Below are 12,631 nucleotides of genomic sequence, written 5' to 3'. Positions count from 1 at the left end.
ATGACAAATATTGACGCATACATTGTGTTAAATGTAAAGAGGATACTAATAATCCTCAAGGAAGAATGTTGCTTATCAAAAGACAATGACTAAATCTGGCCCCGAGCTCTGCTTGTGTTTGGGTATATTCTGGTAGTATATATAGGAGGTAGAAAGTTGAATGAATTCAACACTCAGGTGAAGCAGATTTCCTGACTTGGATCCTACATTGTGGGGGATCTTCTCAGAAATGCAGCTGACTTTGACTCTTTCAGGCTCAGGTAGGTTGCCATTCATCCATGTACCTCTCAGTTAACCTTAATATTGCAGACATATTCAAGATGTGTTTGGAGTGTGGATTTACTTTTGGATGTGATGTGTTTTGTGTTTGTTTCTTTCTTTCTTTGTTTTGTTTTCTGTTTTGTCAAAGTGCCTCTTAAACATTTGTATTTAGACCTATTGATTACAGTAACAATTAATTCGTGTATTGAAAGAAACATTTTACAGTGTTTCTGGTTAATGGTGGAGATTTGAATGTAGTAAAACAGTCTCAGATAATTATCTGAGGTTTCTGTTTCATGGTTAGTCAAAGCTCCATGTGTTTACAAACTACTTGAAATGCTACTTTGGAACAAATGCACAATGTGAGATGTCTCCTACATTTTCATTCTGTAATAGAGAAATGTCACAGTTTTCCTGTATTTTCTGAGTTATAAGCAATAGCAAACCAAATATAATGGCTGAGGACCCTTAGAAAAGACAGCATCCTAAGAAAATCCATCTGTTGTAACCACATATGCGGATATTATTTCAGTTTGTTTCTCTGACAGCAGGAATGCAATTGTTGCTGCTGGTGTCAAGCCTACTCTTTTGGGAGAATGTGTCCTCCAAACCAACTGCCATGGTGCCCACTGAAGACCTGTATACTCGTTTGGCTGAACTGTCTCATAAAACATTTATCTTGACTGCAGATGTGTATAGGGAATTTGTAAGTAATGACCTTGCCTCTGGACTCTTATCTAAAGGGGCCTTCAACTAACTAAACACTAATAAAATTGGAATGTTCTATGTATATAGTTCCAAATAATTCACTTGTTATAGGTAATAAATTCATAGACCAAAATGTGGAATGGGCAGAATATGAAGTTTCATTAAAATATCAAAACAATTGTAAAGAATTAAATGACATTTTAAATTTTTCTATAACTTTAAAAATAATAACTTGTTTTGAACTTTGTCACAGGAACATTGATTTCCTGGTAATTTACCCATGGGTTCTGTCTTCATGACCATTTTATACTTACTGATCTGAAGATACATAGTACAGGAGAATTGCATTTAAGTTTGTAATATGGAAAGAATAAATTTAGAAAAAGTCAAAACCATGAGGTACTTATATGAAAAGTATAATACTAAATAAAATTGAAACCATGACAAAAAGTGAAAAGCAAAAACAAAACACAATGTCTCTTTTTAAGTTCACAAAGTCTAAAAATTATGGTTTATCATTTTCAGGAAAGTGTCTAGGTGCAATTGAAGAGATGATTTAGAAACAACATACATTATCTTTTCTTCAGGGATATAACTCACAGGTTCAGGGTATGCCAGTGAGGAAACAATAGAGACAATTTCCATTGAAAATTGAGTATATGGATTATATACCCCTACATTTAGAGAGAATATACATTTTCATTGTTAGTTTCCTTCACTTGTTTTTCCTATATCCTTTATTCTTTTCTCCTAATCTTTCAGCAGTATATTTTTTAATAATCCTTTATTTATTAATTAATTTTGTATTTTCCAAATAAATACCTTATGCAAGTATATTCTTTATATCATTAATATAGAAGTATTAAGTATTTTTGTGGATTCTTATGTTACTCACTGCTGAATATTTCCTTAAAACATGACCAGAATTTAATAGTTAATTGTTGACTGTATCAACAGTAATGCATTGCACATTTTTTACATCCTTTGTATGAAGGAAACCCTTGGTAATATTTGAGAGCAAATTTGTAAAGTTACAATCCCTACGTTAAAAGGCATGTAACTTTTTAACCAATAAAAATAAGATATGTATAAAACTGCATAAAAATAACAATTCTAAGACTCTTATCCAAATCCTAGGAAACATAATACTTAAAAATATATTAATCAGGCATTTGGGGGCATATTGTTTTTTTCTTTGCAAATAATATTAGCAAGGACAATAAAAAAGAACAGTAATGAGGGGAAAAGATGTGGCAATAGAAAATTAGCTTGCAAATGTATGAGAAGTAAAAGGTAGGCTTATTATATTTCCATTAATCCACTGTTTCAAATATTGTAATATTCTTAAATATAAAAATGTGTTGTTTTTCAAATGTAATATTCTTATGGACATGTAAGTTTCCATTCAATTATGAAACCTCAAATGAATCAAAACGTTTAAATTCCTCCAGGATTTGAATTTTTTCGATAAAACTTGGATAACAGACAGAATACTTCCCCTGTGTCATACTGCTTCCATCCATACTCCAGAGAATCGAGAGGAAGTCCACGAAATTAAAGTAGGTTTCTTACCTGTTTTGTTTTGTCAAACAAATAATGTTACATGTGGGCTAGATTTTTTACCATAAAGGTGTGGTAATCTCAGAATTAATAGATAAAGGTGGAAGTGTCAAAGAATAATGACATCATATATTTGATAACATTAGCACTAACTTAGATGACTGCCAATTCGCATGTTTTCCTAGTTCTAACTCTAGATAGAAGCAGTTTCACCATAACCTTTTGTTTGTCACCTCGGAAGTTCTTCCCTCAATTGGAAACTCATTCTTGAATATATTTATATACATATAGGGTAAATACAAATCCAGTTGTATTTGTGGTATGATGCTAAAGATCTAATGCTGGCAGCACTTGTGAATGTTCTTCCTAAATTTCTAACTATCCATGACCTACTTCTGTTCCTTCATTGTTTATACAGTCTTTCCTGACTGGTCTGCCTTTGCTTGTATCTTAACTGAAAATCAGCTTCCTAAGAGACTCCTGTGTAGGCCGTTTCATGCTCCTCAGGATGACTTCCATTTTGATGAGGTCTTCATAACTATGAAGAAGATCTAATGTATATGTGCTACAATTTCTTCCCTTTGACTACCTATCATAAATATTAGTGTTTCATTTACATAAAACTAATATGTAGATTTACCTCACACACATAATCTATTTTCTAGTCATACTTATATTAATAAAGCAAATAACATAAACAATATACTCTCATAAATAAATTTACTGCATAAAGAAAAATAAAATAAATATAAATGGAGGAAAACTTTTCTACACACTGTTCTAGACAATACATATAGCAATCTATTGACACAAAAACATTTAATAATAACAAACAATTTCTGATTTTTTGAGATGATAAACGGAGTCTCCAAAAGTAATAACTCTTTCTTGCCAAGTAAGAATTGAACTTAAATTTCTTTTATATCATGCAATCACTCTTAACCATTATTGTACAATTCTTCTAAAATCGTGTATGCTATCAGCACTGGCTTGTCCATTTCCTACATAAATGTAAACATTTTTAGAAATTCTTACTGCATTTTGCTCTGGTCTTTATTTTTGAAATCTCTAGTTCTCCTCATAGGAAAATCTAATAAAAATTATTTTATTTTGTATTAGCCTGGAACTGCATTAACACTTCTTTGGTCAAAATTCCATTCTGATTTCTACTGATACCTGGAATTAAATAAATCTCTGTAATCATTTTTCTTCTGCTCCTGTCAATACATAAACAACTTCTCTAGAGCCAAAGGGTGGGAATCAGGCAGATACCTGAAAAATAAAATTTTGAAAACAATTTTTCTTCAGTAATTATGTTTTCATATTCTATATATAAGTCTCAAGAATATGAGAAATCAATTTGACTGACTAGTGTAGAAATTATTTGAGCCACTAGCTTCTGAAAGTGTTACCATCTATGTTTTGAGAGTTATTTTTCTGGACACCTACTAAGCCCTATAGACCTTGTTTTCTCATAGATAGGGAAGAAATCTAAGAAAAGAGGTTTAATTAGGACACATAATATAATGTACAGAAACACAAATTATCATCATTTTGAAAGAATTATTAAGACCTACTTAGTTTTATTTATCAAAGTGGAATTCGGGAGCTGAAAATATTCATTTACACAACATTCATATGGCATAAAATATCTGTAAAGTATGAAACCATTGACACAGAATTGTTAATAAAAATATACTGCTGATTGCCTCCTTTTTGAAAAAAAACTACAGGTGTCTAACTATTCAGTTCTATGCCACCTAGTTTAACATGATGTTCAATTATGTTTTCTTAGACTGAAGACCTTCTGAAAGCCATGATCAATGTTTCAATTTCCTGGAAAGAACCACTGAAACACTTGGTGTCTGCACTGACTGCTCTTCCAGGAGCTTCTGATAGTATGGGGAAAAAAGCTGCTGACATTAAGGACAGAAACCTTATAATTCTGGAGGGACTTCAGAAAATATACAACAGGGTGAGTTGTTTCTCTGAATGTGTTTGTTGATGCTGTGTACGGAAATGGTAAATGGTATAATGCAAAAAGAATTTTGAAATGCTCAAATCCAAGGATATTTAATAAGAAGTCCACAGAACATTAATCTCCACAGAACTTCTGTGAATCAGAATAATTGGGAAAGTATCTTTCCTAGATGGGGTGGGCACTCTTGCATAATTCAGAAGATCTTATGACAATCATTTTTTGTATTGCTTAAACATTAACACATTAAGTGAAATATACTTTTCATATAGAAAATTTCAGTAAATTACACAAAATATAGGATAGATGTATCTGAGAAGAAAAGTATCAGGACACTCTACCAAAACTAATATAGCATAAAGTGCGTGTGCGTCACGTGCGCGTGCACACACACACACACACACACACACACACACACACACACATTTAGATATTGCCAATGAGCACCTTGCATGTTCACCATCTGTTTACTTCTATAAAGATATACCGTGCATGAGATCCGTGTCATATCAGAAAATATATATGCCTGTCTCCAAATTCTCTTTTGGTGTTTAAGTCCTTTATATTATTTTCCATGGTTTCTCACCAAAAACTTAAAGACCTCTATTTTCTTGTATATATTATTTAAAATTTACAAGAAATATGCACTGGGAGATGTCTTATGTCTCCTGCATTTTGGGAATGTGTGAGGACTTGCCAGTAACAGATTTTTATCTCAGAAGAGTGATGTGCTGTTTTCACTTTATAACACTCAGACAAGGGAGTCAGTGTGAAGCAGACTGGAGCTTAGATCCAGGTAGGAATAAGAGCATCTGTCTCAAAAGTCAAGGGAAAAGCCAAGGTGAGAGTTTACCCAAAATTGAGTGCTGACATCCAAATGTTGTGTATTTAATACTGCAAAAAATGAACTATGCACACATGCGCACACACACACACACACACACACACACACACACACACACACAAGAGATAGAGAGCAAGCAAGCGAACGAGTGAGTTAGAGAGAGAGAGAGAGAGAGAGAGAGAGAGAGAGAGAGAGAGAGAGAGGAGATAATGTCAATAATACCATTCCATTTGATGTTTAGACTCAGGCTAACATTGAAGAAAATGAAAAATTTGACTACCCTGCCTGGTCTGGACTCGAAGAACTGCAGTCACCTAATGAAGACTCTCATCTTTTTGCCGTTTATAACCTCTGCCGCTGCATTAAAAGGGACATCCATAAGATAGACAGCTACATCAAAGTCTTGAGGTGCCGAGTTGTCTTTCAGAACGAATGTTGAGTGCCCACCCAGTGAAGCCCTGACCACATGGTCTTTGTTGAAGCAGACTTGTAATTCTTTCCTCTCCTCAGTTATGCAGAGCTATAATGGAATTATTGTCATAAAATAAATACAAGTATTTATATCAAGAAGATAGATATATCTATGGTAGTTTATTTAAAAAACATTTTGTGAGCAAAATTTTAGTCTAACAACAAATAAGTTCAATACTATTGTACTATTCCTAACTACAATTAATTTAAATATTCCACAATATACAAGGGGGAAGTATGAAACATATATGTATTTCTCCAGCCCATGTGCCACCTTGATCATCCTTAAGGTCAGCTTAGAAATAATCCACATGCTGAGATTTATGTGGTTCTGTCAACATTTCATGTCATATCCAGGGTATGTGACACTCTCTCTTCATCCTCCAGATTTTAAGGTTTCATAGCAGTGAAGGTGAATTTATATACTATTGATGTTTCTGCACTACCCACTTTCTGCTTATTGGTGTATTTGAATTTCTTGAAAACAAGGATAAATGAAAAAAATTGTGATAAATTAAATTGGATAATTAAAGATTTTTAGTGAGTAGGTTGCAATGAAAATGAGGTGTTTCTATTCTGGACCTTACTGTAGGAAAACACCATGGGATAATGTCTTCAGTAGGACACATGTTCTGTATTTCTATTTCCCTGCTAGAACTTTGCAATCTGTTACATCCTCTTTAACTTCTTTCAATAGTCTTTGCTCTCTGAATGCTTATTACTAAAGAAAAGTAGTTCAAAACATACCCTCCATGAAATAACATGGTTTTCACACTCATCGGACTAACTCCAGCAGTGAACTGGGAACATGGATCCATCACTGTGGTCTCCCTCCTGGGATGCTCACCATTTTTTACTGCCTGTTTTGATACATTCAGAACTGACTAGAAGTACAATTTAATCGCAGGCATTAACCAGTGGAATTTGTAGTCCCAAAATTTGAAACCAAGAGGAGTTCTTCTGCTGACAAACATCAGAGAGTGATGTTTCTGTCATGGTAGTTCTTAACATTATATTGTGTGTAACACCAAACATTAAAATAAAAATGAGTTATTTATTCTGCCTACAGAAAATAATGTGCCAGCAAAGCTCAGGTTGCTTTTCTGAGAAAATTTGGTTGATAACTAAAGTTATTGCCTATTAAGCTCAGATTAGAGTGGAATAAGAGGTCACCTTTTTCTTAGTTTGAATGGAGAGTTCAGGTATTTATAGGCAATATATAACAAGAGTAGAATGAATTACCCTAATCAGTGCATGTAACAAAAAGTCAAATATGCAATAAAATTGAAAATTTTAATTAGAATTATGATAAAATTCCTGATGCAACATTGCTTACATGGTGAGATCATGAGCTCTTCAGTGTTTGAATCTACATTCTCTCTCTCCCTCTCTCTCTCTCTCTCTTGTTTTGTGTGTGTGTGCATGTGTGTGTGTGTGTTCTATTTTCTCACTGTGTGTGTTTTCTGTGTTTTCATCAATGAAGATGGCACTTACATGCACATGCACCTGAATGCTCATTCATTTACAGATGTAGTTTGATGTCATATATCATCCCCCAGTCACACTACACTTTATATTTCTTTTTCATCTTTGCTATCTGAAAGCAAACTCACTGATTTGACTAGAATGGCTGATGATTGAGCTCCAGGCTTTGCCTGTTTCAGTTCTCTACCAGGTCTCTAGTATATGTACCAGCTATGCATTTTGGTCCTGGGGAGCATCACTACTTTGATCTTTATGCTTACAGAACAATTCCTTATTAAGAGAAAACTAAATACTTTTTTTATAAATACTTTCCAAATTTCTTGAGTACTAGCAACATTTTTATCATATTCACCTTTCTCCACTTTTTTTCTTATAACTTTCTTTCATAGTGAAGTTGCCTTCATCTAGTCTAAGTATTCATATAGCTAGAAATAAGCAAACTTAATTTGCTTTGTAGGTCAGAATCCAAGAACATTTGTACACTTTAAGTATAAAACATGAAAGAAAAAAAGCCTTTCGCACATTTATAAACAGTGTAAATATAAGAGAACATGACACAGCTTCTGCTCCAATCCAATTGTGCGGGACCTGAGACTGCATTAGTTAGGGAAGCAGAAACCGGCCTGAGTAGGGCCACAGGCCTCATCCGGCCTGATCAGCGCCGGGGTAGCGGGAGCGCAGGGTTGCCTGACACCCGCCAGCTACCCACGACTCCCGCCACAGGATTTTGGGACTGCTGGTGAGTGGAACACAGCTTCTGTTCCAGTCCAATCACGCGGGACCTGAGACTGCTCTGGTTGGGGAGAGAGAAATCCGGCCTACATAGGGCCACAACCCTCTTCCGGTCAGAAAAGCACCTGGGCAGCTGGGGCGCAGGGTCGGCTGACACTCACCAGCTACCCACAACACCCACCACAGGATCTTAAGACTTCTGGAGAGTGGAACACAGCTTCTGCTCCAATCCAATTGCACGCAGGACCAGAGACTGCATTAGTTAGGGAAGCAGAAAAACGGCCTGTGTAGGACCACAGGCCTCTTCCAGCTGGACCAGCACCGGGGTACTGTCAGCTACCCACGACCCCCGCCGCAGGATTTAGAGACTGCTGGTGAGTGGAACACAGCTTCTGCTCCAATCTTTAAACAGTGACAACGATAACAACTAACCCCAGAGATTACCAGATGGCGAAAGGTAAACGTAATAATCTTACTAACAGAAACCAAGACCACTCTCCATCATCAGAACCCAGCACCACCACTTCGCCCAGTCCAGGGCACCCCAACACACCAGAAAAGCTAGACACGGATTTAAAAGCATATCTCCTGATGATGATAGAGAACTTCAAGAAGGACTTTAATAACACACTTAAAGAAATGCAGGAGAACACTGCTAAACAGGCAGAACAATAAAGAGAAAGCACAAAAATCCCTTAAAGAATGGCAGGAGAACACTGCTAAAGAGTTACAAATCCTTAAAGAAAAACACGATAACATAATCAAACAGGTAGAAGTCCTTACAGAAAAACAGGAAAACACATCCAAACAGATGATGGAAATGAACAAAACCATACTAGACCTAAAAAGGGAAGTAGACACAATAAAGAAAACCCAAAATGAGGCAACACTGGAGATAGAAACCCTAGGAAAGAAATCTGGAACCATAGATACGAGCATCAGCAACAGAATACAAGAGATGGAAGAGAGAATCTCAGGTGCAGAAGATTCCATAGAGAACATCTGCACAACAATCAAGGAAAATGTAAAATGCAAAAAGATCCTAACTCAAAACATCCAAGAAATACAGGACGCAATGAGAAGACCAAACCTACGGATAATAGGAGTGGATGAGAATGAAGATTTTCAACTCAAAGGACCAGCAAACATCTTCAACAAAATTATAGAAGAAAACTTCCCAAATCTAAAGAAAGAGATGCCCATGAACATACAAGAAGCCTACAGAACTCCAAATAGCCTGGACCAGAAAAGAAATACCTTCCGACACATAATAATCAGAGCAACAAATGCTCTAAATAAAGATAGAATACTAAAAGCAGTAAGAGAAAAAGGCCAAGTAACATATAAAGGCAAGCCTATCAGAATTACACCAGATTTTTCACCAGAGACTATGAAAGCCAGAAGATCCTGGACGGATGTTATACAGACACTAAAAGAACACAAATTCCAGCCCAGACTACTATACCCAGCCAAACTCTCAATTAACATAGATGGAGAAACCAAAGTATTCCACGACAAAACCAAATTCACACATTATCTCTCCACGAATCCAGCCCTTCAAAGGATAATAACAGAAAAAAACCAATACAAGGACAGGAACCACGCCCTAGAAACAACAAGAAGGTAATCCCTCAACAAACCTAAAAGAAGACAGCCACAAGAACAAAATGCCAACTTTAACAACAAAAATAACAGGAAACAACAATTACTTTTCCTTAATATTTCTTAATATCAATGGACTCAACTCCCCGATAAAAAGACATAGACTAACAAACTGGCTACACAAACAAGACCCAACATTTTGCTGCTTACAGGAAACTCATCTCAGAGAAAAGGATAGACACTACCTCAGAATGAAAGGCTGGAAAACAATTTTCCAAGCAAATGGCATGAAGAAACAAGCTGGAGTAGCCATTCTAATATCTGATAAGATTGACTTCCAACCCAAAGTCATTAAAAAAGACAGGGAGGGACACTTCATACTCATCAAAGGTAAAATCCTCCAAGAGGAACTATCAATCCTGAATATCTATGCTCCAAATACAAAGGCAGCCACATTCATTAAAGAAACTTTAGTAAAGCTCAAAGCACACATTGCACCTCATACAATAATAGTGGGAGACTTCAACACACCACTTTCACCAATGGACAGATCATGGAAACAGAAACTAAACAGGGACACAGTGAAACTAAGAGAAATTATGAATCAAATGGATCTGGCAGATATCTACAGAACATTCTATCCTAAAACAAAAGGATATACCTTCTTCTCAGCACCTCATGGTACCTTCTCCAAAATTGACCACATAATTGGTCACAAAGCAGGCCTCAACAGATATTAAAATATTGAAATTGTCCCATGCATCCTATCAGATCACCATGGACTAAGGCTGATCTTCAATAACAAAATAAATAATAGAAAGCCAACCTTCACGTGGAAACTGAACAACACTCTTCTCAATGATACCTTGGTCAAGGAAGGAATAAAGAAAGAAATTAAGGACTTTTTAGAGTTCAATGAAAATGAAGCCACAACATACCCAAACTTATGGGACGCAATGAAAGCATTTCTAAGAGGAAAACTCATAGCTCTGAGTGCCTCCAAAAGGAAACTAGAGAGAGCACACATTAGCAGCTTGACAACACACCTAAAAGCACTAGAACAAAAGGAAGCAAATTCACCCAAGAGGAGTAGACAGCAGGAAATAATCAAACTCAGGGGTGAAATCAACCAAGTGGAAACAAGAAAAACTATTCAAAGAATCAACCAATCAAGGAGCTGGTTCTTTGAGAAAATCAACAAGATAGATAAACCCTTAGCCAGACTCACTAGAGGGCACAGAGAAAGCATCCTAATTAACAAAATCAGAAATGAAAAAGGAGACATAACAACAGATCCTGAAGACATCCAAAACACCATCAGATCCTTCTACCAAAGGCTATACTCAACAAAACTGGAGAACCTGGATGAAATGGAGAAGTTCCTAGACAGATACCAGGTACCAAAGTTGAATCAAGATCAGGTTAATGATCTAAACAGCCCTATATCCCCCAAAGAAATAGAAGCAGTCATTAATAGTCTCCCAACTAAAAAAAGCCCAGGACCAGATGGGTTTAGTGCAGAGTTCTATCAGACCTTCAAAGAAGATCTAATCCCAGTTCTTCACAAACTATTCCACAAAATAGAAACAGAAGGTACTCTACCCAACTCATTCTATGAAGCCACAATTACTCTCATACATAAACCACAAAAAGACCCAACAAAGATAGAAAACTTCAGAGCAATATCCCTTATGAATATTGATGCAAAAATCCTCAATAAAGTTCTTGCTAACCGAATCCAAGAACACATCAAAACAATCATCCATCCTGACCAAGTAGGTTTCATCCCAGGGATGCAGGGATGGTTCAATATATGGAAATCCATCAACGTAATCCAGTATATAAACAAACTCAAAGACAAAAACCACATGGTCATCTCGTTAGATGCGGAAAAAGCATTTGACAAGATCCAACACCCATTCATGATAAAAGTCTTGGAAAGATCAGGAATTCAAAGCCCATACCTAAACATGATAAAAGCAATCTACAGCAAACCAGTAGCCAACATCAAAGTAAATGGTCAGAAGCTTGAAGCAATCCCTCTAAAATCAGGGACTAGACAAGGCTGTCCACTTTCTCCATACCTATTCAACATTGTACTTGAAGTCCTAGCCAGAGCAATTCGATAACAAAAGGAGATCAAAGGGATACAAATTGGAAAAGATGAAGTCAAAATATCACTTTTTGCAGATGATATGATAGTATATATAAGTGACCCTAAAAATTCCACCAGAGAACTCCTAAGCCTGATAAACAGCTTCGGTGAAGTAGCTGGATATAAAATTAACTCAAACAAATCAATGGCCTTTCTCTACACAAAGAATAAACAGGCTGAGAAAGAAATTAGGGAAACAACACCCTTCTCAATAGTCACAAATAATATAAAATATCTTGGCGTGACTCTAACTAAGGAAGTGAAAGATCTGTATAATAAAAACTTCAAGTCTCTGAAGAAAGAAATTATAGAAGATCTCAGAAGATGGAAAGATCTCCCATGCTCATGGATTGGCAGGATCAACATTGTAAAAATGGCTATCTTGCCAAAAGCAATCTACAGATTCAATGCAATCCCCATCAAAATTCAAAATCAATTCTTCAACGAATTAGAAAGTGCAATCTGCAAATTCATCTGGAATAACAAAAAACCTAGGATAGCAAAAACTCTTCTCAAGGATAAAAGAACCTCTGGTGGAATCACCATGCCGGACCTAAAGCTCTACTACAGAGCAATTGTGATAAAAACTGCATGGTACTGGTATAGTGACAGACAAATAGACCAATGGAATAGAATTGAAGACCCAGAAATGAACCCACACACCTATGGTCACTTGATCTTCGACAAGGGAGCTAAAAACATCCAGTGGAAGAAAGACAGCATTTTCAACAAATGGTGCTGGCACAATTGGTTGTTAACATGTAGAAGAATGCGAATCGATCCATTCCTATCTCCTTGTACTATGGTCAAGTCTAAGTGGATCAAGGAACTTCAC

General features: G+C 36.0%; 1 protein-coding gene across 2 annotated transcripts; it reads left to right on the top strand.

Annotated features, from left to right (window-relative positions):
- Positions 1-229: 229 nt before the first annotated feature.
- LOC110287897 (prolactin-3D1-like) lies at positions 230-5,790 on the top strand. Of its 2 annotated transcripts, none has more exons than XM_085830773.1 (5): positions 230-260; positions 813-967; positions 2,421-2,528; positions 4,325-4,504; positions 5,593-5,790. In XM_085830773.1, the coding sequence occupies exons 1-5, from the start codon at positions 230-232 to the stop codon at positions 5,788-5,790; spliced, it is 672 nt and encodes a 223-aa protein (XP_085686899.1). The 2 variants fall into 2 exon arrangements, with proteins under 2 accessions (XP_085686899.1, XP_085686898.1); XM_085830772.1 differs by having other exon boundaries at positions 810-967.
- Positions 5,791-12,631: the final 6,841 nt, after the last annotated feature.

This window comes from Mus caroli, unplaced genomic scaffold (genome assembly GCF_978045245.1).
Source record: "Mus caroli unplaced genomic scaffold, Mus_caroli_1 scaffold_15, whole genome shotgun sequence".
NCBI lineage: Eukaryota > Metazoa > Chordata > Mammalia > Rodentia > Muridae > Mus > Mus caroli.
This window is presented reverse-complemented; position numbering and strand designations above follow the sequence as displayed.